Source organism: Sturnira hondurensis, unplaced genomic scaffold, assembly GCF_014824575.4.
Source record: "Sturnira hondurensis isolate 20B ecotype Veracruz unplaced genomic scaffold, ASM1482457v3 Scaffold0005152, whole genome shotgun sequence".
Classification (NCBI taxonomy): Eukaryota; Metazoa; Chordata; class Mammalia; order Chiroptera; family Phyllostomidae; genus Sturnira; species Sturnira hondurensis.
The window spans coordinates 26,032-52,785 of NW_028077783.1; the positions used below are offsets into that span (position 1 = coordinate 26,032).

At 38.3% G+C, this 26,754-nt stretch overlaps 3 protein-coding genes across 3 annotated transcripts; all 3 read left to right on the top strand.

Annotated features, from left to right (window-relative positions):
* Positions 1 to 758: 758 nt before the first annotated feature.
* LOC118987162 (olfactory receptor 4F3/4F16/4F29-like) lies at positions 759 to 1,703 on the top strand. Its single transcript, XM_037046195.1, has one exon. The coding sequence runs from the start codon at positions 765 to 767 to the stop codon at positions 1,701 to 1,703; it is 939 nt and encodes a 312-aa protein (XP_036902090.1). The 5' UTR covers positions 759 to 764.
* A 16,140-nt stretch (positions 1,704 to 17,843) lies between these two features.
* LOC118987159 (olfactory receptor 4F6-like) lies at positions 17,844 to 18,803 on the top strand. Its single transcript, XM_037046192.1, has one exon. The coding sequence runs from the start codon at positions 17,853 to 17,855 to the stop codon at positions 18,801 to 18,803; it is 951 nt and encodes a 316-aa protein (XP_036902087.1). The 5' UTR covers positions 17,844 to 17,852.
* Positions 18,804 to 19,319: 516 nt separating this feature from the next.
* Positions 19,320 to 21,309, top strand: LOC118987160 (olfactory receptor 4F15-like). Its single transcript, XM_037046193.1, has 2 exons — positions 19,320 to 19,349; positions 20,527 to 21,309. Exons 1-2 carry the CDS (start codon positions 19,320 to 19,322, stop codon positions 21,307 to 21,309), a joined length of 813 nt encoding a protein of 270 aa, XP_036902088.1.
* The last annotated feature ends 5,445 nt before the right edge of the window (positions 21,310 to 26,754 follow it).

A 26,754-nucleotide genomic window follows, 5' to 3' on the forward strand; every position in this document is an offset into this window, starting at 1 on the left:
TCCAGTGGTAGGGCTTTGGGAGCTAGGGTCTTTTTGCCAGAATAAGGTGGGTGGTCTTGAGGGTGGATGAAATAGTTGAGAAGTGGTGAAGCATTTTGTGTGACTGAAGCCAGGATGTATTAATCTTGAACCAAAAATCAAAAGAATTTGAGGTTGAATTCTAATTATTCACATTGGTTAATCTTATATCTCATAAAGAACATCAATAGTATCTACCCTAGGAAAAAGCAGAGGGATATATCAAATGAGGAGAAAGCCTGATGGTTATGCTAGTACTAATAAAACAAGACTTCATGGGTGTGGTAAACGATGAAATAATATTTAAAGTGATTGTGTTCTCAGAGGTGGGGATTGGGAAGGAAGAAAACAAGGGTCTGTCAGTTAAAGGTTTCTGGGCTTGGAAGGGATTACAACAGAAATTAGTTCTATGTGGCTGGGGACAGGTATTAGTTTTGAAGCAAAAATAAAAAGGTTCAAGGCCAAATTCCTGTTACTCATATTAATCATCTTGTATCATGAGTAATATCATGGTATTAGCTCTGGGAAGAAGCAGAGGATATTAAGTGGAGGGACAACTTTGTAGTAAAAAACAACTCAATGTGAAAATCACCAATTTCTCTGTGATAGCATTTCAAAGGCCCTGGGCATATGAGGTCAGTTGTAATGCTAAAGTAGAGAAAGGCTTTCATAACTCTGATCTCTCTCCTAATTTATTACATAATTATCACAATTTATATTTTCAGGTAGCAAGGCTGACAAAGCCGATGGATGGAGCAAATCACTCTGCTGTGTCAGAGTTTGTGTTCCTGGGACTCACTGATTCCTGGGAGATCCAACTTCTCCTCTTTGTGTTTTCCTCTACATGTTATGCAGCAAGCATGATGGGAAACTCCCTCATTATGCTCACTGTGACCTCTGACCCTCGCTTACACTCACCCATGTACTTTCTGTTGGCCAATCTCTCCTTCATCGACCTAGGACTTTCTTCTGTCACTTCTCCCAAGATGATTTATGACCTTTTCAGAAAGCGTAAAGTCATCTCCTTTAGTGGCTGCATCACTCAAATCTTCTTCATCCATGTCATTGGCGGTGTGGAGATGGTGCTGCTCATAGCCATGGCCTTTGACAGATATGTGGCCATATGTAAGCCTCTTCACTACCTGACCATCATGAGCCCAAGAATGTGCATCTACTTTTTAATGACTGGATGGATGACTGGCCTCATCCACTCCATGGTTCAATTGGCTTTCGTGGTAAAATTACCCTTCTGTGGTCCTAATGTTCTGGACAGCTTTTACTGTGACCTTCCTCGGTTCATTAAACTTGCCTGCACAGACACATACCAATTAGAGTTCATGGTCACAGCCAACAATGAATTTGTATCAGTTGCCTCCTTCCTTATACTAATAATTTCCTATATCGTCATCATTCTCACTGTTCAGAAACACTCTTCAGCTGGTTTTTCCAAGGCTCTGTCCACACTGTCAGCTCACATTACTGTGGTAGTCCTGTTCTTTGGTCCTCTGCTATTTTTCTATATGTGGCCATCTCCTTCCACACATCTGGATAAGTTTTTGGCCATCTTTGATGCAGTTCTCACTCCTTTCCTGAATCCTGTCATTTACACATTCAGGAATCAAGAAATGAAGGTGGCAATAAGGAGAGTATGCAGACAGCTAGTGAATTATAGGAAGATCTCTTAAGTTATGCCTGTATGGTAAAGAGCTCTCATTGATAATTGACGGCCGGGCTTAGAGAGAAGCTCGTTTTTGTTCTACTTCAATTTGATTATACACACTGCTATTGAATTCATTTTATTTCCCTCTCATGAGTGGGAAACATTCACTTTTGAAAAGAGTTACATATAAAGTATTTGTAAACCAAAGGTTATAATAATCTTGACCCTAAATTCCTAAAGAGTAATAGTTATATTCCAAGAAATTTTTGGAAACACACAAGAGTACAGACTTCTTTTTTTATATATTTTATGGATTATGCTATTACATTTGTCCCATTTTTTCCCCTTTCTCCCCTTCCACCCAGCACTACCCCTCCCACCAGCATTTCTCCCACCTTAGTTCATGTCCATGGGTCATACATATAAGTTCTTTGGCTTCTCCATTTCCTATACTATTCTTAACCTCCCCTGTCTGTCTTCTACCCACCATTTATGCAATTTATTTTCTGTACCTTTTTCCCCTCTCTTGCCACCTACTCTCCAGATGATAACCCTCCATGTGATGTCCATTTCCGTGATTCTGTTCATGTTCTAGTTTGCTTAATTTTTGTTTTTGTTTTGTTTTGTTGTAGATTAATAACTGTGAGTTTTGTCATTTTACTGTTCATAGTTTTTTATCTTTTTTCCTTAGATAAGCCCCCTTAACATTTCATATAATAAGGGCTTGGTGATGATGAACTCCTTGAACTTATCTGGGAAGCACTTTATCTGCCCTTCCATTCTAAATGAAAGCTTTGCTGGATAGCGCAATCTTGGATGTAGGTTCTTGCCTTTCATGACTTTGAATGCTTCTTTCCAGCTTCTTCTTTACTGCAAGATTTCTTTTGAGAAATCAGCTGACAGTCTTATGAGTACCCCTTTGTAGGTAACTGTCTCCTTTTTTCTTGCTACTTTTAAAATTCTCTCTTTACCTTTAATCTTGAGTAATTTAATTATGATGTGTCTTTTTTTTTTTGGTTGAGATGTTTTTAGCATATTTTATTTTTTATTTTTTTATTTTATTCTTATTCAAGTACAGTTTTCTGTTTTATATTCCCTTCCCTGCCCCCCCCAATGCTCTCCACCTCCCTCCCACTTCCACCCCCCACTTTAATTATTGTCCATGTGTCCTTTATACTTATTCATGTGAGTCCCTCCCCTTTTCCCCCATGATTCTCTCCCCTCTACCCTCTGGACCCTGTCGGCCAGTTCCTATAATGTATCTTGGTGTGTTCCTCTTGGATCCAACTTCCTTGGGACTCTCTGTGATTCCTAGACTGGTATGTCTATTTCATTCATCAGATTGGGGAAGTTCTCTCTCATTATGTTTTTAATTTCTTGCTCTCTTCTTCTTCTGGCACCCCTATGATTCAGATGTTGAAATGTTTAAAGTTGTCCCAGGACTTCCTCAGCCTCTCCTTACTGTTTTGAATTCTTGTTTCTTCATTCAACCCAGAATGGCTGAATGTTTATTTCTTCTTTATAATCCAAATTGTTGATTTGAGTCCTGGTTTCCTTTTCTTCACTGTTGGTTCCCTGTACATTTTTTATTTCACTTTGCATAGCCTTCACTTCTATTTTGTGACTGTACTCAGTCATTTCTGTGAGGATCCTGATCACCAGCATTTTGAACTCTGCATCTGATAGGTGGGCTATTGCATGATTGCTTAGTTCCTTTTCTGGAGTTTGATCCGTTGTTTGGGCCATATTCTTTTTCTCAGTGCACCTGCTATGTTGTAAGGGCTGGAGCCTTAGGTATTTGCCAGGGCAGGTTAACCCACTTTGTTCTGTTGTGCTGCTGTATGTAGGAAAGGGATCAGAAAGGGAATAATGCCACTTGCTTAGCTCTTGCCCTCTTTCAGTCACGTTCCTGCTACCCAAAAGCAAGTTGTGCCCTTCTGGTGCTAATTCCTGGGTAGGTGGGTTTGTGTACATTTTCAGACTCTGTGGACCCTGAGAGTCCAGTGGACTCTCCTGTGAAGCTGGGAGTTTCTCCTGCCACCACAGCCTCTGCAGACTTTTACAGCCAGTGGTTTTGAGGCTTTAGTTTCCTATGCTGGGACCCTGGGTTGCACAGTTTCTTTAACTGCCCAGTTGTTCCTCCTGGCTTATCCGCACATGAATGTGGGACCACTGGGTCTACCAGCTGCTGCCTTGACTACCCAGTCTGCCAGCCTCCAGCCCACTGCTTTGTCACACTTCCTGTCTGTCCTGGCTGCCTGTCTCTACTCCTCTTATGAGCCTGGATGAAAGTGTCTAATTCCTTGGTTATTGTACTTCTATACAGTTCAATTTTCTGGCAGTTGGGGTTGGTTTTTTAAAAATTGTTGTTGTTATTCTTTTCATTGTTTAAGGAAGCAAAACATATCTACCTATACCTGTGTCTTAGCTGGAAGTCCAGATTATTTTTTTATTTACAAAAATGCTTACATCATTGTAAATTAGGTTTTCCTCACTCACTCCATTTCAATGTGGAAATTTCCTGGGGGAACCTTGATATAAGTGTTTGATATACAATACATAAAAGTAATCTATTTTTAAGATACTTAAGAAGTATAAAACAAAGAATCAGTCAGTTTGAATGATGCTGAGCATCACTATTAATCAGGAAAATTCAAATTAAATAAATCCTCTGGGCTGAAAGCCAATATGCTATGTGAAACATGATACATAGTTTACAAGACACAAGAATGGAAAGTTCCTTGGTTTTGTGGCATAGTTAAACATTCCAGTTTTGGAATCTGGAGACAAGTTTCAAGTGATGGAGCAGTTAGACTATAAGCTCATTGACGAGGATGTTGAAGAGATATTCCTGGATGTATAAGGTTGACAAGCCCTAGAATTATGACACTCAATATTTTTCTGACCTGGTAGTTCCATTTCTTAGTGGTTATTATTAGTCAACCAATCTAGCAGAAAGGAAGGCATCAATAAACTATGTCCATTTGGATTTTCCCTTTGCCCAAATTGATGTGTATCTCATATGACTAAATGTGTAAATGTATTGTTTCTGTTGACAAATCAAGCAATTGTAGTCATGAGACTATTTAACCAGAATCATCTTCTGAAGGGTGGGCCCCTTGTAGTACAGGGTGCACTACACTAAGTACTCACCTCAGCTAGGTGAGTATCCTAGGAACCCATCTATATCAGTGTACCAGTGGGCATTGTTGTGTGAGGCTGCATTCAGCTTCAGTGAATTTTTCTAAGGATTCTTTCAACACTCATTTCATGATGGGTGATTTACAAGTGCACCTACACACACCACACTGAATACTGAGCAGTTTTTGATCCAGAGAGTGTGACCTGGTGCTCTACCCTCCCTATTCACCTGATCTAACCCAGAATGACTTTTTTCTTGGATAAGAAAAAGTCCTCAAAGGGAAATGTTTTGCTAATGTGGAAGAGGTGAAACAAAAACCAACAGAAGCACTAAAAAGTATAAAAATCAATGAGTTCAAAAACTGTTTGGAATGGTGGAAAAAACATCTTGGTAGGTGTGTGGCATCAAATGGAGAATACTTGGAAGATGACTGAAATTTAAACATATAAGATAAGAATAAATGCACAATTTTTACAAATAAATTACATTCTGTGGTCCCCCTCACATATATTAAAAATGAAATTGTAAAACTGGTCAGGATGATGGTGACAAAGTACGTGGGAGCTAAGCCCACTTGCTTGTGCACCCAGGTGGGACATTTAGTTGATCTTCCAAAAAACAAGGTGAACAGCCAACAGAATTTTAGCTGATATAAATTTGGAGGCCACAGTGTACAGGGAATGCTTCAAAATGGGTAAGACAGTAAGACCTGGAGTTGAGAGAAAACCAGAGACAGAACCAGAAAGAATTCAGAAGCACACAAGACATTGTGGGAGTTGTGACTACCTCCACTGAAGGGCTGACACCAAAAAGTAAGCCACCAACAAGTAAAACTCAAGCACATTAAAAGAGCCCACACAAACAGGACAAAGGGCAATCCTAGAGCACCAAGACAAGGAAACCAAACAGGCTGCACCACTGAGCCCCACAGAAATCCTACCACAAAAGTCGGCCCCATGAAGACAAGCAGGCAAAGCAGAGCACCCTAAGATGCAGAAAAAAACAAAAAAACATTACCTAAATTTGGGAGACAAAGAAAGAACCTCCAACAGGAAAGAATGGGAGAATCTCAAGTAAAAGAGCTACATGAATTTGAGGTGAGCAATCTCAGACATAGAATTTTTAAAAAATGGTTATAAGGATGTTCAAGTACCCAAGTGAAACTACAAGGAACTGAGGGGGAACTACAACAGCATGAAAAAGGAAATAGAAACTATAAACAAGAACCAGGAAGAAATGAAGAATACAGTATCTGAAATAAAAATACGCTAGAAGGAATTACAAGCAGGATGGATGAAGCAGAGGATTGAATTAGTGAGCTGGATGACAAGATAGAAAAAATATCCAGATAGAGCAGCAGTATGAAAGACTAAAAACTATGAAGATAGCATAACGGAACTTCAGGACAATATGAAATGCAGCAGCATTCAAACCATAGGAATACCAGAAGGAGAAAAGGAGCAGGAACAGAAGACCTGTTTGAAAAAATAATGACAGAAAACTTCCCTAACTGGGAGAGGGGGAACACCATGCAAATTCAGGGAGCACAGAGAATTCCAATCAAGGTGGACACACTAAGACCTACTGCAAGACACATCATAAGTAAAATGCCAAATTTCAAAGACAAAGAACCTTAAAAGCAGCAAGAAAGAGATAGTAACATTTTTCACTTTCTGAGGAAATTTCATACTGTTTCCCACAGTGGCTTCACTAATCTGCATTCCTACCAGCAGTGCACTAGGGTTCCCTTTTCTCCACAACCTCTCCAACACTTGCCGTTTGTTGCTTTGTTTATGTGACTGTTCTCTCAAGCGTGAAGTTGTATCTCATTGTGGTTTTAATTTGCATCTCTCTGATGGCTAGTGATATTGAGCATCTTTTCATATGTCTCTGGGCCTTCTGTATGTCCTCCTTAGAGAAGTGTCTACTCAACTCCTTTGCCAATTTTTAATTGGCTTGTTTGTCTTCCTAGAGTGGAGTCATATATTTTCTTATATATTTTGTGTGGTTGCCTCTTATGTGTTCCCCACTGGGGGCCTGGTCTGCAACCCAGGCATGTGCCCTGACTAGGAATCAAACCAGTGACCCTTTGGTTTGCAGATCATTACTCAATCCATTGAGCCACACCAGCCAGGGCTTGTTTTTTATATATATTTTGGAGATCAGACCCTTGTCCAAGGTATCATCTGAAAATATTTTTTCCATATGTATAGTTCTCTTTTCATTTTAATGCTGTTTTCTTTAGCCATGCAGAAGCTTTTTATTTTGATGAGATCCCATTTATTTATTCCCTCCTTTATGTCTCTTGCTTGGGGGACATATTGGTGAAAATATTGCTGCGTGGGATATCAGAGATCTCCCTGCCTATGTTATCTTCTAAGACTTTTATGGTGTAAACTAAAAATGGAGCTGCCTTTTAACCCAGCAATACCACTGTTGGCATTATACCCTAAGAATTCTGAAACACCAGTCAAAAAAAACCCTATGCACCCCAATGCATAGCAACACAATTCATAATAGTCAAGTGTTGGAAGCAACCTAAGTGACCATTGGCAGATGAGTGGATCAAAAATCTGTGGTACATTTACACAGTGAAATACAGCAGAAAGAAAGAAAGAGCTCCTACTCTTTGTGAAAGCATGGATGGATCTGGAAAGCATTATGCTAAGTGAAATAAGCCAAACAGTGAAAGAGAAATACCATATGATCTCATCTATAAGTGGAACCTAATCAACAAAACAAACAAGCACACAAAATACAACCAGAGACTTTGGAATAAAGAACAATGTAACAGTAATCAGAGAGGAGGAGGAAGAGGGATAACAGCGGGTAATGGGGGGGGGGGGGGCATTAGGAACATATATGAAGGACACATGGACAAAGCCAAAGGGGGTGGGTTTGAAGGTGGGAAATGTAGATGGGTGAAGTGGGAGGGGTGTGGTGGAGTGAAAATGAAGACAATTGTACTTGAGCAACAATAACAAAACAGATAGTAAGATACAAGGGAATCCTGATAAGGCTAGCACCTGATTTCTCCACAGAAACAAGCCAGAAGGGAATGGCAAGAAATTTCCAAGTATTCAAAAGCAAATGTCAGCAACCAAGACTACTCTACCCAGCAAGGCTGCCAATGGAATCCTGAAACACCAATCCAAAAGAACGTATGCACCCCAATGTTCATAGCAGCACAATTCACGATAGCCAAGAGTTGGAAGCAACCTAGATGCCCATCGGTCAATGACTGGATCAAAAAACTATGGCACATTTACACAATGGAATTCTATGCTGCAGAAAGGAAGAAGGAGCTCCTACCCTTTGCAACATCATGGATGGAACTGGAAAGCATTATGCTGAGTGAAATAAGCCAGGAGGTGAAAGACAAATACCATATGATATCACCGTTAACAGGGATCTAAACAAAACAAACAAGCAAGCAAAATATGACCAAAGACACTGAAATAGGGAACAGGCTGACAGAGTCCAGAGGGGAGAGGGGAGAGAATCATAGGGGAAAAGGGGATGGACTCACCTGAACAAGTATAAAGGCCACATGGACAATAACTAAGGGGGGTGGAAATGGGAGGGAGGTGGGGAGCACTGGGCGGGGGGGCGGGCAGGGTTGGGAATATAAGACAGAAAGCTGTACTTGAACAAGAATTAAATAAAAAATTATTTAAAATAAAATAAAATAAAATGAAATAAAATAAAATGGAAGGTGACTCTTCTGTTCCATTGATCTATGTGTCTGTTCTTATGCCAGTACCAGACTATTTTCATGACAGTGTCCTTGTAATATAGTTTGATATCAGGTATTGTGATCTTTCCTGTTTTGTTCTTCTTTCTCAAAATTACTGACACTATTTGCAATCATTTATGGTTCCACATAAATTTTTGAAATGTTTGTTCGATATCTGTGAGATATGTCATTGGTATTTCAATAGGGATTGCATTGAATCTATAAATTGCTTTGGGTAATATGGACATTTTGATGATGTTTATTCTTCTAATCCATAAACATGGTATATGTTTCCATTTATTTGTGTCCTCCTTAATTTCTTTCTTCAGTGATGTGTAGCTTTCTGAATACAGGTCTTTTCCCTCCTTGGTTAGGTTTATTCCTAGGTACTTTATTTTTCTTTTGCTATAGCAAATGGAATTTTTTTCCTGATTTCTCTTTCTGATATTTCATTGTTGGTGCGCAAAAATGCCTTTTTTCCCTGAATATTGACTTTGTATTCTGCTGTTTTTCCAAATTCACTTATTAGGTCCAGTAGTTTTTTTTGGTGGAGTCTATAGGGTTTTCTGTATACAGTGTCATGTCATCTGCAACAGTGATAGTTTTGCTTCTTCCTTTCCAATTTGGATAATTTCCATTTCTTTTTCTTATCTGATTGCTGTGGCTAGAACTTCCAATACTATGTTGAATAGAAGTGGTGAAAGCGGACATCCTTACCTTGTTCCTCATCTTAGTGGGAAGCTTTCAGTTTTTCCCCATTGAGTATGATGTTGGCTGTAGGTTTCCTGTATATGACCTTTATTATGTTGAGGTATGTTCCCTCTATTCTCACTTTCTGAGTGTTTTTATCATAAATGGGTGCCATGCTTTATCAAATGCTTTTTCAACATCTATTTATATGATTACATGGTTTTTGTCTTTTGTATTGTTCGTGTGATGTACTACATTTATTGATTTACATATATGGTAACATCCTTGCATCCCTGGGATGAATTCCACTTGATCATATGATATATGAGCTTTTAATGTGTTGCTGGATATGGCTTGCCAATATTTTGTTGAGAATTTTAGTGTCTATGTTCATCAGAAATATTGGCCTGTAGTTTTCTTTTTTTGTGTCTTTATCTGGTTTTGGAATTAGGATGATGCTGGCTTCATAAAAAGAGTTTGAGAGTCTTCTCTCTTCTTGGATTTTTTGGAATAATTTTAGAAGAATTGTGGCCAGCTCTTCCCTAAATGTATGGGAAAACTCTCTTGTGATGCTATCTGGCCCAGCCTCTGTCCACTTTTAAAATTGGATTATTTCTTCTTTTGGTGTAGAGTAGTATTGAGTTCTTTATAAATTTTGGATTTTAATCCCTTATCAGATGCATCACTGGTGAATATGTACTCCTGTTTAGTGGTTTATGTCTTTGCTTTGTTGACAGTTTTCTTTACTACACAAAACCTTTTTAGTTTGATGTAGTCCTGTTTATTTCATCTTTTATTTTCCTTATCCAAGGAGGTACATCAGAAAAAATAATGCTAATAGAAATATTAAAGGTTTTACTACCTATATTCTCTTCTAGGATTATAATTTTGAGCCTTACACTTAAGCCTTATTTCATTTTGAGGTTATTCTTATATATAGTGTAAGAAGTTTCTCTAGTTTCTTTTTTTTCACATCTGCCCCATGTAAGATAATTATTCTTTTATAGAGCAAATCTTTCATTGAATTTATTTTTATGCACATTTTCTTGCTGGGTTTACTTGGATTGGGGTCCTGAAAGTGCCAAAAAATATGGAGGAATCAACTTGTACTAGGTCAATACTGAGAGGCTTCTGGAAAAGGAAAGTTTTAAGAAGGTTTCACAGGGGAGAAAAGGTGCAACTTTCTCCTGCTGCTAGGCCTGATCTGCTGTCAATTTTCCTAGAAGCAGTCTCAATGCTCCTTTGTCCTCAATGTTGGCTCATCCTCACCCTTCAGATCTCAGCTACCTTGACCCCCCAGTATGAACAACAGTTCACCCTGTTATTCTTTCCCTTGCCATTTTGTTTAAGTGTGAAAAATGTCCACACAATTTCTTCAGCTTCTTCAGCATTATTTGTGCTTAAGCTGATTGAAATTTATAGTAAAATCCACATGATTTTGTTTAAATATCTTTACATTCCCCAGGAATTCTGCCTTATTTTAAACCACCAATGAGTGAGTCAGAATTGACAGGTAAAATCACCAAAGGTGATGCTCTTAAAGCATCTGGTCTCAGTTATTTTCCTCTCCAGTGACTCATTACAAGATTTTTCTTTCAGTTCTTAGCAAACCTATTGGGTTCCAGGGACAATTCCCTTGACCACAAAAACTAAGTTAGCAACACCAGGTCTCTGCAGCAGCACCTGGTCACTATTCTCCAGTGCTGTTAATTAATTGCTTTTTAAAATTCTTTCAACTTTTAATATAATAGTATTGGCATAAGCAGGAGCTCACTTATCAACGTATTTTAGTTCCCTGAAGATGCTGTGGTCAAAAGACAGGTAGGTGGAATTGATGGAAAGTCAAAATAACAACAGGAAAAAGATTGGACTTGATATATTCAATTCAGTTTCAGAAAAATAGTCAGTGACAGAATCTTTGTTTGTAGATGTCAACTAAATTTGGGTTGTGGTTAGGGAGGTTACATTGTAGGGAAAAAGAAAAAGATCACTTTAGGGACGGTAAAAGGATCTATAGATTGTGGAGAAAGGCAAATAACTGACTTTGACTTTTGCTTGGTGCTAGAAATGTGTCTTAGATTTTCAGAGTAAAACTAAAGAGTCAGGGTCAGCACAATGCAATGTCTTTAGTATAAGCAAGGAATTTGGCCATACAAATGATGACTTTAAAAAGATTTATTTACTTTTTAATGTCATTAACCTTTTTGATGGGGAGAATTTTTTTACAAACAACTGCAAATATACTTTCCCCCTTTTTTAACTGAGTTTAGTGGAGTGACACAGTTCACAAAATTATACAGTGAAGAGAAATTGATAATTCACAGAAGTTAGGAGTCAGGACTACTTACTCTGTTTTATTTCTGTATTTACAGAATAGTTAAAAAAAGGAAAAGATCCATGTGAGACTAAATGGAGATTTAGAAATAACATGAAGAAAAATTCATGTTATTTCTTTGGACTAAAAGCACATGATGAACACAGAATTTGGAGGAGGATTGACTGGTAAACTGTCTTCCTGAGAACGTACTTGACCTTACTTGTATGTCTAAAACACACCTACCATCATTTTTGACTGTTATATAGAAGAATAATCTTTACTTGTTGGAAACTTAGGTGTTTTTTTCTCCATCTCTAATCTAGGGCACCACAATGTCAAATAAATGTAGATATGATTCAGAAAAATAACAAATTTAGGAATCAGGGATATGGAACCTGGTCATAAGAGGAAAGGTGAAAGAAAGGAATAACTTAATTGGGTTACTTAATTAAATCAAGTATACTAAGGATTCATTTAAAATAGTTTTTTTAAATAGTTGGACAATTTTATTTTATTTGAAAATTTTTACTGTACTTTTCCATCTCCATTTAATCTCCTTATACCTGCTTCGCTGAAAGAGTTCTTCATAATATCTTTTTGTAATATAAAAATTTATTTTATTTTTGTTGACTTTTTTATTCATGTATTTTTCTATTACCATTTATCCCCCTTTACCCCATACGCCCAATCACCACACTGTTATCCACATGCATGAGTCCTTTTTACTTTTTGCTGGATCCTTCCACTGCCTAACCCCACCACTATTAAATTATATATGTGTGTGAAATCATATGGTATTTGTCTTTCTCTGATAACATCTTTGTCTTACTTTCACAGAGCAACAGACAAGCAGATATAGACAAAGAACTAGAAAGTTCAGTAGAAGGAGGAAAAAGTTTTGGACTGTCAAATTGATAAAGCATAGGAGTAGCTAAACATAGATACTGAATATTCAAGTAGTATGCCTTAGTTATGATTTAGATATGCCACTGATGTCTTATGTGTGCCAAGCCAGAAATTCATTTACATACTTACTGGCTTATTTCTGTGGGTTTATTAGTAGGACACTAATTCTCTCTATATTCTGCAACTATAAAATAGATGAGAATCTCTTTTCAGAGACTGACCATATCCGTGTGTAAATGCACAAAATAAATGAAAATCTTAGAGCAAATGTTAGAGTCACTATAACTTGAATGACCTTTAATTAGGAAAAATATGTTGGCAGATGAATGTCCTGGAGAACAAAACATCTAAAATATGTCCTTTTAGAACATATTCAGCCTATTCAGAGCAAAAAATGGCTCTTATCACTCCTTCAGTGGTAATTGGATGCCTTCATCTAGTTTTGTGTATTCAACCAGGAGCCACTTGGTTTTTGAAACCTTGAAGACACAAACCATGTACATGTTAATGTGTTTTGGTATTCAGTTCCTTGCTTTTCTTTCTTTCATTTTTTATGTTATTGGACCCATTTTCAGGCTCCCTATTTTTCCTGTTTCTTTAGTCAACATTTTGATGTATCTCATGTAGGCTTACTATACTGTTCCAACTTTATTTGGCTTTTTATACTATCAAAAATCCCAGAGGCTTAAATACTTATATTTGTGTAAGCTGCTGCTCCCAAAAACTGATCAGGAAGAAAAATTACATAAGCATGTGAAAGACTTCTCACTTCTTATTGCTTAAACACTGGGGACATTAGTATATTACTCCCAAGATGTATCACTTGGGTGCCTAGAAAAAGTCTAATTCTATCTACTAAATAGGGAATGAATTAGGATTATGGCCAGTGTGTGTTTGAGTGCGTGTGTGTGTGTGTGTGTGTAGATACTGAATTCTTCCACAAAGTTTACATTTTTAAGGAGTGTGGTTATTAATTGATAAAGACTAGTCATCAATTATTTAGAAATCTTTCTTCCTTCACTTTTTTTCATCCATCTTTGTCTATTTATTCATCATCCTTACCTCTTTCATCCTAATTATCCATCCATCCATCGATCCACCCACTTACTCTTTATCCCTCCAACAAAGACTAATTAGAGGCACACTGTATGATGGTAATGGTGCTGGGGAACCTGGGAGAATAGAATAATATAAAAGACTTGACTTTTACCCAGAGAAACTTAGAGTTTGATGCAGGGCTTCTCAGCCCAGGCACTATTGACATTTGGAGTTGGGTTATTCTTTGTTCTTGGGGGCTCTACTGTTATGCTGTGTTTGGAGAACATTTGGTATCATCCCTGACCATCTACCTATTAGATGCCAGTAAGAACTCTGCTCCTCCCCTCCTCTGAGTTGTGACAACCAAAATGTTTCCAGACATTACCAAATGTCCCCTGTGGGGAAGTAAAACATCCGTGTTAAGAACACTGGTTTAATGAGAGAGATGGAAAAGGTCATTTTTCCCTGCATTTGATAAATTCTATGAGAAAAGTACATATATTAGGGATATATGTTGGATATATTCTGTCTTTTCTTCCACCTGTGATTATTGCAAAAGGAGATAATTCATCTCAGGAAATTATTAATAATAACTCATGATTTTCTTCTAGTGCACTGCAGTGAGTTTTAGTATTTTATGTGATAGATCCTCACCCAAGTATATTTAGCCAAATAGTTAATTAGATTTTATTGTTTTTTCTACCATGTGGTTTCTGTCAAAATAACTTATAGAGATATATAATATAAATACTCTTTTAAAGAAAGTACTTATTAAATATTAAACTATTAAAAATGAGTGAGTGTGTAAATCAGGATGTGAAGAACTGTAATTTATAATCACCTCAACAACAAAACTTTGGGGTACCTGTGTGTGTTTTTTAAATAAAAATTTTTGATCACTTAATTGAGGTTATTGTTGCTTCTGTAGTAGTTTTTTAAGCACAGACTTTTTAATAATATAGTATGTCACAAACAAAGTTTGGTAATAGTTAAAATAAACAATATTCTATTAAATCATACTGAGTATGAGACATTTGTACTGATTTGCTCATACAGCAAGTGATGTAGACCCCCTATTATTATACTTTCCTTGCTTACATTATTCATATATTGACGCTCCAGTGGTGTTTTCTCTTAAATTCTAGGTCGAAGCATCTTGCTTCAGGTTTGAGGCAATGTTGACGGAATGTCATGGTTCATTATGCATTTTTAATTCTAGCATTCAAGGAATCCTTTGAATTTTGCTTCAAACACTTTCCTTCTCCTCACTTGGTCCTGTTTTAAAACTTTGGTTATAGGAATTCTTTACCTATTGGCCTTGAATGGAAGTGGAAGGAACTTGCAATTTCCTTTTTGCTGAAGTTCTGATAATTAGTACATGTCAATTACAGCAGACTTTTACTGTGATGTTCACAATTACTAGCTCTCTATTTCTGGAGATAACTATTTTTCACTTTTCATTTACCCTGGTTACCTGTATTTTGCTGTGCATAATGTGCATTCATATTTTTGGCCCAAACTTTTAGGAAAAAATATTTCATTTTATAATTTAATTAAAGTATTTATTTACTTTTATTTAGAAACAACACTGGTCATCGTATTCCAGGGTATTATTTTGCATATGGATATCATTATTGTTTTCTAGAGTTACACTTTTAATGCACAAGCATAAATAAAACAGTTGAAAATATTTATATAGATATGGAATTACTACTACCCATGTATAATGTGCATCCTTATTTTTACCTCAAAAATTTGGGCAAAAAAGTGTGCAACATACATGGCAAAATATGCAGAGGAAACTTCTTAAATAGTGGTAAAACTGACATTTGGTTGTAATATTTTATGTTCATTTTGGGGGGTGTTCACTTGAATACACATAAATTTCTGTCACAGTTCTAGATGTTTTGGCAGAATAAATGCACATCACACAGAAAGAGAATGGCTTCCTTGTACCATTGGCCATCCATTGTTGTAGAAGTGGCTAATATATTCCTTAGGAGCTATATCTGCATCTTCGCTCAAAGGCAATCTGGTCTGACCTTGGTAAATAGGCCAGTATAGCCAACCATAGCAGAGAGACATTTTGCCCTTTGTTATATGCAGCCCTGACAATTACTGAGTTATTTTTCTGGCTAAATGCAGAAACTAATATTTCTGTAGCTCTAGTAGTTTGCTTTTTATTTGCATTTTGGATGTGTTTGGGGTTGATAATTTGGTCACATTGTATAGAGAGGTCAATGACTTAGCTTTAAAAAATTTGAGAATATTTTTTTCTCTTCACTCAAAAACTTGTCCTGGGTTATAATAACATTTCAGCTGTACTACTGTTTGTGCTATCAAGTTCCATAGCTTTCTACTTGCTGCCTTAGAGATTACTCCTTTTTATTTTCCAGACTACCTTCTTAAAGCTTCAAATGCCTCCTTGTTCTAGAGTCCTTATTAAATTTGGTGACTAAATGTACATTTACTCTATTAGTACCTTTCATAATTTTTGTTTATTTTTTAATGAAAATTCTTCAGTGACATGCACTATTTTACAATCTCCAAAAGGTGAGGGCTATTTTTAGCCCTGGAAATGTCACCCTGCATTATCTCAATACATCCAGAATATAACCACCTTACCCTGCTCCAAATCGCCATCATTTCTTGCTTGGATTATTGCAATATCTTCTAATAATCTCCCTGGTTCCACCCTTGAGACTCTAAAGAGTATTTACAATGCAGGAGTCAAAATAATTCTTTGACAATGTAAGCCAGATATTGTTGTTTCCCCTGTTCAAACTCCGGTTGCTTATCTCATTCAGAATAATAGCCAAAGTCCTGTGGCTTATAAGGCCCTACTACACACACCATTTGCCTTGCCCTGTGCCCCCCAAATTCAGGTTCAGAGCAAGTGAACTCAAACCTCAGAACTTTAACTCTTGCTCTCTGGAATATCCCGCCCCCAAATTTTTATGGTTTGCTCCTTCACCTTTAGCTTTCTGTTCAGGCAACATATTAGCACAAAGTTTCCTATAAGTTCTATTTTATAAACTCACTCCCAGTACTGTCCTATTCTCCCTCCTTGCCTAGTTTTTCTCCATAGTGAAATCATCAGCTGACACCTATATATCTTTTTGTATATTTATTTTTAATTGTCTTTTAAATTGCCTTTAAATTTTTTAATTGTCTTCTTTTCCTGTCAAAATGTGAATCCTTGAGGATAGATAATGTTGTCTCTTTTGTTCTTGCTTGTATCCTTAGTGCTTGGACTACTTCCTGGCACTACTTTCTGGCACAACATTTAGGTGCTTGATAAATGTTTGTTAAAGAAAATGAGTTAAGAGGTAGGACCTACTTCAGCCCAATTGATCATTTATTTAAAATATTTTTCACTACCTAATATTTGCAAGATACTGTACTGATGATTTATAACCTTGAGCAGTTAGTTTATAATCATATGGAGGAACTAGACATGTGACCAACTCTAAATACAATAAATAAATGTGGATTTATAAGTGGGTCATGAGGAAGGTTAGGCAGTTGAGGTACCATTTGATTTGTATATTAATGAATTAATCATATTTGGAGAAGTATAAAATAGGATAATTTCTTACTTGAGGAACAGAATCAGAGTCACAGGATTTTACGAGTCTGTCATGGAATAGTCTCCTGCTGTCTATCCAGTATATGAGATTGCTTACTAATCCTCCAGATAGAGGATTGTTAACATTGATAAACTGATAAAGTAATTCAATATTGAATGCTCTTTGTTTATGGTTTCATTAGGTGCACCCGTGGGTTCCAGATCACTCATCATTCCTTATACTAGCAAAACAACCGGAGAACTCAGTTCCTTCCTATGTAATGAGAGCAGTAGTGGCCAACAGGATGCTTATTTGATTTTTGAGAAATGCTTGGGTAATTATTTTGTTGTTGTTGTTCAAGTACAATTGTCTCCATTTTTACCCCATCAAGCCTCCCTTGCCCCACCCATCCTTCACTGTTGGTGGAAATGCAGACTGGTGAAGCCACTGTGGAAAACAGCACGGAGTTTTCTCAGAAAACTAAAAATGGAACTGCCTTTTCACCCAGCAATTCCACTACTGGGATTATACCCTAAGGAGCCTGAAACACCAGTTCAAAAGAACCTATGCTCCCCAATGTTCATAACAGTGCATTTCATAATAGCCAAGTGCTGGAAGCAACCTAAGTGCCCATCAGTAAATGAGTGGCTCAGGTAATATTTGACTTCCAAAATTTAAATGCTTTTCCACAGAGGGTATTAATATGGTAGTATTAATTTGAGTTGTGTTATTTTCTTCCTTTAGGTAACAGAAGAGTGCACCTACCAAACTAATCAATGAATAGAGCCAATCGTTCTGTGGTGTCTGAGTTTGTGCTCCTGGGACTCTCCAACTCCTGGGAGATCCAGCTTCTTCTCTTTTGCTTTTCTTGTTTTTTCTATATGTCTAGTATGATGGGAAACCTCCTCATCGTGGTCACTGTGATTTCTGACTCTTATTTACACTCCCCCATGTATTATCTGTTAGCAAACCTGTCCGTAATTGACATGATATTTTGCTCCATTGGAGCACCCAAGATGATTTGTGATCTTTTCAGGAAGCAGAAAGTCATCTCCTTCGGGGGTTGTTTAGCCCAGATCTTCTTTAGCCATGCTGTTGGAGGTACTGAGATTGTGCTGCTCATTGCCATGGCCTTTGACAGATATGTGGCCATATGTAAGCCTCTCCACTACCTGACCATCATGAGCCCACGACTGTGCATTTTGATTCTAGTGGTTGCCTGGACCATTGGTGTCATGCACTCTTTGGCCCAATTGGCGTTTGTGGTGAATTTGCCCTTCTGTGGCCCTAATGTAGTAGACAGCTTTTACTGTGACATACCTCGGCTCATCAAACTTGCTTGCACAGACACCTACAAACTGAAGTTCATAGTCACTGCGAATAGTGGGTTCATTTCCTTGGGTGCTTTCTTTTTGCTCATTCTCTCTTACATCTTCACCCTGGTCACTGTTCAGAAGCGCTCAAGTGGTTCATCCAAGGCTCTTTCCACACTGTCAGCTCATGTTATTGTGGTGGTTTTATTCTTTGGTCCACTGATTTTTTTCTATATGTGGCCCTCTCCTTCAACACATCTGGATAAATTTCTAGCTATGTTTGATGCAGTTTTAACTCCACTTCTAAATCCAGTCATTTACACATTCAGGAACAGAGAGATGAAAATGGCAATAAGGAGAGTATTAAATCAGGTTATAGGTTTTAGAAAAAAATCACTAAATGGCTTAATTTAAACACAAAATTTCCAAGTGACTATTCACACAAATTTTTCATTTCTAGTAGCCAGTTTTTATGAAGAATGAACCATCTCTCTGAGGTCCTGTTCTTTTGTTTGAAACACATTCCTCTGATTTTTATTTTGCTGACTGCCTGTGGTGGTTTCCACACATTAGATGAAACAGCCATCTCTCCCAGTCTTGAAGAAGTGGCTTTACACAGGAGATAAAACTTATCGTTCAACCCTGTCCTAGCTCATGGTTGTCCCTCTCACTTTTGCAATTGCCCTAATAGCCAACTTTATTTTTAATGCCTCCTAGCAGTTGAAAAGTGCTAGACTTGTCAGTGTCCCAAGGAGAGGATCTCCATCAGCACCAGGATTCAGGCTTAAGCCACAAGCATAAACCTCTGTGACCATCAAGGTCAGACAATCCCGGGGGCACCAGTTGCAAAAATTGAGGCTTCAGATGAGTATATAAGTTCCTGCCTGGGAGATAATGATCAGTTTCTTGAAGCAGAGGGAGACCACAAAGATGGTGTGCACCTGCCCCCGTTTCCTGAGAGTAGGTCTGTCCCTGGGCCCCTTCTATCCCTGAAGCCTGGCCCTCAGGTTAAAGCTCTAGGACAGGCAAATGGGCTATTTCACAGAGAGGCTGAGGTTTGTTTCAGTCTGCTGTCTGTGCTGTGCTGTGGGGTGGTAGTCTACCAAGAATTGGCTCTGATTGTCACAGTCTGTAAAGCCAAGGAGCCACAGCCACCTGGACATCGGCACCAGTGCTTAAGGGGCATCTCCTGGGTGGCAGCTGCAAAGACCACAGCATCACACACACACATGTAAAAGCTCCCCTTGGAAAGATACTAATGCTATAGAGCAGTGATTTTCAACCTTTTTTTGTCTTACAGCACACATAAACAAGTTACTAAAATACTGTGGGACACCAAAACATATATATTTTGCCAATTTGATTCATGCACAGTGATGTTGATTGTTGTGTTGGCTGTTGTTATTTATTTTTTATCCTCACTCTAGAATGTGCTTGCTGATTTTAGAGAGACTGGAAGGGGGCGGGGAGAGAGAGGCAGAGAAACACTGATGTGAGAGAGAAACATCAATAGGTTGCCTCCTCTACATGCCCCACCTGGATGGAACCTGCAACTCAATCATGTGCCCTAACTAGTAATTCAATCGGTGACCTTGCAGCTTATGAGATGATGCTCCAAACAACTGAGCCACACCAACCAAGGATGTTGTCATTTTTTTAACTTGGTAGTCTAAGAAAAAAGAGGTCAATGCCCCTGACTGAATAAATAGTGAGGTATTGCATATTTTAAAATTCTTGCATGGCCAGGTAGTGTCTGCCATAGGCCAAGGTTTTGAGTTTGATTTCCAGTCAAGGTACACGCAAGGAGCAACCAATGAATGCATAAGTGGAACAGAAAATCTGTTTCTCTTTCTCCCCCCGAACCTCTTCCTCTTCCTCTGTCTCTCCTCCTCTTCCCCTTCCTAAGAATTACATTATTTTTCTTCTCATAAAATTGGTTTAATATTGATCTCTGGAGAGACCAACCTTAACTTTCTTTTTTAAATTTTTTATTTCCTTATATATTTTTTAATTATTTTATTGTCGTTCAAGTACAGTTGTCTGCATTTATCCCTCACCTCTCCCCCCAGCCCCAGACATACCCAACTCCCTCCTCTTCTTCCACCCCACCTTGGTTTTGCCCATGTGTCCTTTATAGTTGTTCCTGAAAACCCNCATGTATTTCCTCCTGGCTAACCTGTCAGTCATCGATATGATTTTTTGCTCAGTCACAGCCCCTAAAATGATTTGCGACATTTTTAAGAAGCACAAAGCCATCTCTTTTTGTGGATGTATTACTCAGATCTTCTTCAGTCATGCTGCTGGGGGCACTGAGATGGTACTACTGATTGCCATGGCCTTTGACAGATATGTGGCCATATGCAAACCTCTCCACTACCTGACTATCATGAGTCCAAGATTGTGCCTGTACTTTTTAGTCAGTTCCTGGGTTGTTGGTTTTATCCACTCATTGTTTCAATTAGTTTTTGTGGTAAACTTGCCCTTTTGTGGCCCTAATATATTGGATAGTTTTTACTGTGACCTTCCCCGGCTCCTCAGACTCGCCTGCACGAATACCCAAGCCCTGCAGTCCATGGTTAGTGTTAATAGTGGGTTTATTTCTGTGGGATCTTTTGTCTTACTGGTCATTTCCTACATTTTTATTCTAGTCACTGTTTGGAAACGCTCTCCAGGGGGTTCATTCAAGGCCCTCTCCACTTTGTCATCTCATATCACTGTGGTAGTTTTGTTCTTCGGGCCACTGATGTTTTTCTACACATGGCCTTCTCCCACATCACACCTGGATAAATATCTTGCTATTTTTGATGCATTTATCACTCCTTTTCTGAATCCACTCGTCTATACATTCAGAAACAAAGAGATAAAAGTGGCAATAATGAGAATGTGCGCTCGTCTTATTCATTACTGGAAGATTTTGTAAATGGGTTGGCTTTGGTGACATGAAACTATGGGGTCTCCCTCATGCTGGTTGCAGAGAAAACATTATGCAATTTCAGAGAAACACTCAAGACTTAGGTGATGCTATATTCCTAGAGAGCTAGTATCTATTAAATTGTGGTATCTATTTCAATGTTAAATTAGAAATGATATCATTCTTTGACATTCTGTATATCAAAGTGTTAGAGACAAAATCATATGTTTTCTAACTTACACAGTCTAAGAGAGTGCAATGTAATTGAGCACATAATGTATCTTTTCCTATTTTGGACAGATTATTCTGTGGATACATGGACTATGCATACATATTATTTTTATCTATTTACTACCTAACTATTTTGATTTAATTTTTCCCCTACTCTGTTTGTTTCTTACTTCCCCAGTATCAACATATTATGCCTCCTTATCCAGTTTTTCTCTCTCTGTCAGTACAGGAAATTCTTAATTCTATATTAGAATTTTGAATTTAAAGCTACAATGGGTATTGTTCTAACCTGGGAACTGAGGGGTAGGTGAATGGAATTTCTCCAAAGGCAAACAGCCAGAAATCACCAGAGATCACCAGGCACCAGAAACTGTCTCTGGTTGTTCCTAGGTCAGTGCTCTTGCACTTTCAAATCAAATTTTTATTTGAATTCCTCCTCATACTTCACTCTTTTAACTTTTTCCTGTTAGTCTATTTGAGGAGAGATCTTTACACTGTTCATTTGTATTCCCCCTTTTTAATAATTTTTCATTAGCATTTAGCAATACTTTATCAATTCTAAATGATTTCTTAATTTCTACTGCTACCATACATTTTCTTCTTCAGCACCTAACAAAGCCAAGTTTTAAACCATTGTGTTAATTATGAAGAAAATGTTTAAAACTCATTATTAAGGGTACTGTCTTTGTCTACAGTGATGTTCAGAGAGATATTTTATTAAATTCTACTTTTTATGCCTGAAATTCCTCTCAAATACAATAAATAATGTTCTCTTTTTGTGTATGAAAAACAATGTGATTGATTAATTGTATATTCTGCTTAAGTAAGTCACACCTCGTGCTTCTCCCAGAAAAATAAATTTAAAATATTTCACCAGAAGATGGAGGTGTAGGTGGAAACACTGTACCTCCTCCCACAACAAGTTTGTGAACAACAAATATTTAAAAACCAGAACTCAACCAAAACAGAGAGAAAATTGAACTGTACCAAAGTCCAACAACAATCAACCATTCATGCAGATGCGTAAGAGGGGTGGAGAAGAGTCGTTCAGGAAAAACAGCCAGATGAACACAGGCATGCAGGCAGCAGTTGGCAGATCCCAAGCATGGCATGGCAATGGGAAGATCCAGTGAGGGCGTAAGACGGCTGGCTGACTGGGGTCACACATTTGCGCACAGATAAACCAGGCAAAGGAGTGAGCAGTGATATAGACCACGCAACCCAGGGCCCCAGCACCAGGAAATAAAGCCTAAAAGCACCAACTTGAAAAAATTTGGTGGTTGAGATGCTGAAAGAGGCTCCCAAGCTCACAGAGAGTTCACTGGAGAGACCCACAGGGTTCGGGAGGAAGCACAAGCCCACACATCTGGGAACTAGCACCAGAAAGCCCAATTTGCTTGTGGGAAGACAGAGAAGAAATCTGAGAACGGACAAAATCTGAAAATCTGAGAGAGGACAAAAAAACCCAGCATTAATCCTCTCTGACCCTGCCCCCACATACAGCATCACAACCCAGCAACTGGGTCTCCCCACCCTGGTGAACACCTAAGGCTCCACCCCTCATACATAACAGGTGCAAACAGATCAAAACATTATGGCTCAAGAAGAACACCTTAAAACCCCGGAGCCAATACTTCTAAGCCAACAAGAGATAGACAACCTATCAGATGAGCAGTACAAAATACTGGTGATCTGGATGCTCACAGAACTGCTTGATTTTAGTCACAAATTAGAGGAACAAATGAAGGCTAAACTAATTGAAATGAAGGGGAATGCACAGGAAACCAACAGTGATAGAAAGGAAACTGGATCTCAAATCAAGAGGGTGGACCAGAAGGAAGAAAGAAACAACCAAACAGAAAAGAATGAAGAAACAAGTGTTCAAAACATTTGTTCAAAATGAGGAGAGGCTTAGGAACCTCCAGGACATCTTTAAACATCCCAACATCCGAATTATAGGGGTACCAGAAGGGGAAGAGGAACAGCAACAAGTGGAAAACTTATTAGAAAATAATAAAGGAGAACTTCCCCAGTCTGGCAAAGGAAATAGACTTCCAGGAAATCAAGGAAGCTCAAAGTGCCAAAAAAGTTGGACCCAAGAAGGAACACACCAAGGCACATCAATATGACATTAGCCAAGATTAAAATGAAGGAGAGAATCCTAGAAGCAGCAAGAGATAAGGGGACAGTCACCTGCAAAGGAGTTCCCATCAGACTTTCAACTGATTTCTCAAAAGAGACCTTACAGGCAGGAAGGGACTGGATAGAAGTATTCCAAGTCATGTAATCTAAAGACCTACATCCAAGATTGCTCTATCCAGCAAAGCTTTCATTTAGAATGGATGGGCAGATAAGGTGTTTCCTAGATAAGGTCAAGTTAAAGGAGTTCATCATCATCAAGCTCTTATCATATGAAATATTAAAGGGACTTATCTAAGAAAAAGAAGATTAAAAATATGAACAGTGAAAGGACAGCACACTCACAGTTATTAACAACTTCTCCTAAAACAAAAGCAATCTAAGAAGACTGCTACATCAGGAGCAGAACCATAGAAATGGAAATGACATAGAGGGTTAGCAACAGGGGAGTGGGAGGAAGAGAAGGGCAGAGAAGGTAGAGAGACTAAGTAGCATAGACAGTAGGTAGAAAATAAACAGGGGGGAGGGCAAGAATAGTATGGGAAATGAGGAATCTAACGAACTTTTGACACATAGACTTAAACAAAAGGGGGGGAATTTGTGGGGGAGGGGGTTTTCAGGGTGGGGGGAAGGAAGGGGGGAAATGGGATAACTCTAATGGCATAATCAAAAAAGATATTTAAGAAAAAGAAAAGAGTTCCTATTCGTGGGCCTTCCCCCACAAATGGGGACACCATCACCCCCAAATGGAGGAGAAAATCCATCCTGGTTTATGAATACTTATGCATGTTATGTTGATAGCAGATGTAAGCAAATGACCAAGCCATTAAACTCTCCTCAGAGATTGCCTTGAAGAATAGTGATGAAGGAAAATCTTTCTAGTGGAAAGAACCTCAGGCGGTACCTTTACTTATGCACTTTCTTTGGAAGGAAAGATGGCTTGTGGGACATAAATTACTAACTTGTGGGCAGTCCTAATGGTTTGTTTAGTTGTTCAGAGCCTAAGAAAGAATGAGCTCATGAAATATTGGAGTTCTGGGGAGAGAGATGTAGCTGGACTTCTCAGGAATGCTAGTGACAGAGAAAGATAGTGTTCATGGCCATGTAAAAGCCTATTAAAGATTACTCACTCACTGTATAGGAACAACAGTACCTGACCCTGTAGATGTCAGTCAGCCTCTTTCTCCAGCTGCTTCATTGACACTGAAAGTGGCCATAGCAGAATAGTTGATGTCTGCATAAAATCAACAACATGAATTTCCCCTCACTAAGGCTGATGTGCCTATGATCACTCCTAAGTGCCCAAGCTTTACAACACCAAAGTAAATGGACAGCACCCGGTATAATACCATATCTCGCCCTACTCTGAGAGGACTGGCTGTCTACCTTGTGGCAGGTGAAATACAATTAAATCCTTCTTTTAGGAAATGTGGAGATGCTTATGGGAGATGCTTATGTTCACGTGGATTTTTATCTCTCCATGTCTGTATATCTCCAATCTCACTCCATAGAGATACATATTATATATAAATATGCCTTACAAATACTTATGTTTATATAAATATACAAACATGCTTATTGTAAATATGTAATATACAAATTATAGGTAAATATATAAAATATCTTACTCTACATATATTACCATACTATCTTTATAATTTATATGTTCTAACACATAATGTGCTTATATAATATAAAATTTATTTACTATCTATTTTTTATTTAGTTATTTATTTTTAGGTAGTGTTTTGTCTTTCCCACCCACAGAGCTGCTGCTAGCACTACCATTTATGGATTCATAGAGTACCTCTGCTGCTATGATGTCACATACAACATTGCACCAGGACATATTTTTATGGAAAGTCAAGTCTGACTATGGGTGCTCACCTGTGGTTTTCATTGGACTTCCTTGTGCTCCAACGTGCATGAACAACTGGCTTGGTAGAACAGTGAAATGGCCTAGAGCAGGGGTGTCAAATTCACTTTCACCAGGGGCCACATCAGCTTTGCAGTTGCCTTCAAAGGGCCAACTGTAATTTTAGGACTGTATAAATGTAACTACTCCTTACCTAGGGGCAAGGAGCTCAGTGCTGCCACAGGGTAGAAACAAGGTGCTGGGCTGGATAAAACGAGGTGGAGGGTGGGATTCACCCATAGGCCTTGTGTTTGCCACTAGTGGCCTAAAGAATGTTCAGCTTTTGTGCCAAGTGGGAGATGAATACCTTGCAAGATTAGAATGGTATTTGATGCTCTATGTATTTTAAACCAGTGGCCAATATGTGTGTGTGTGTGTGTGTGTGTGTGTGTGTGTGTGTTTGCGTGTATACTGCTATTTGTCTTAAAGCTGGAATAAATGAAGCCAAGGTAGAAAAAGTCACTCTAACAATAAAACCAAATAATTTACTGGGAAATTTATGCTTCCTACTACTTTTGTGAACTTTGGTTCAGTAGGTTTGGAGGTCTTAGTAACCCAGGGAAGAATGCTTCCAAAAGGAACACAACCGAGTCTAGTCTTTGACCACTTTGGGGTCCTCACATCACTGAACCAGCAGAGGGAAAAGGACCTACTCTGACATTTGTGGGAACTGAAGCAAAAAATTGTAAGTCCAGTAGCTTTATGTTTGAAAGTTAGAAATCAAGGTAACAAACTTAAGTATAGCATGTTCTATCCTCCTGTGTTGATAAATATATATAGAATTGTGTATACATATTTATAAACAATTCTGGAAAGCCAGGTTTGTCGACTTGAGGAAATCCTCAAAGATATCTGAAATAAAATCCCGGGTTTGGGGACCAGAACCCTCTCTACAAAAAATAGACATATGCTTCAGTGGACATGGCTCTTGGGTTTTTTCAAATTTTCACACTATGCTGAAAAGCATGACTGGGAAGGAGCTAATTTAGAGTCTTCTGTAGGATAAAAAAAAACTGGTGTGGAGATTCTTTTATTTGTGTCTAAGAAAACTATCCATTGTTGAGTTGACAGATCCCAATAACCAGAGGGACATTGGATTCCTATTCCAGAATGGGGACCAGTCAGAACTCAGGGCCTTTTTTGCAGTGCTTCTCAGTACTCCCTGCCCA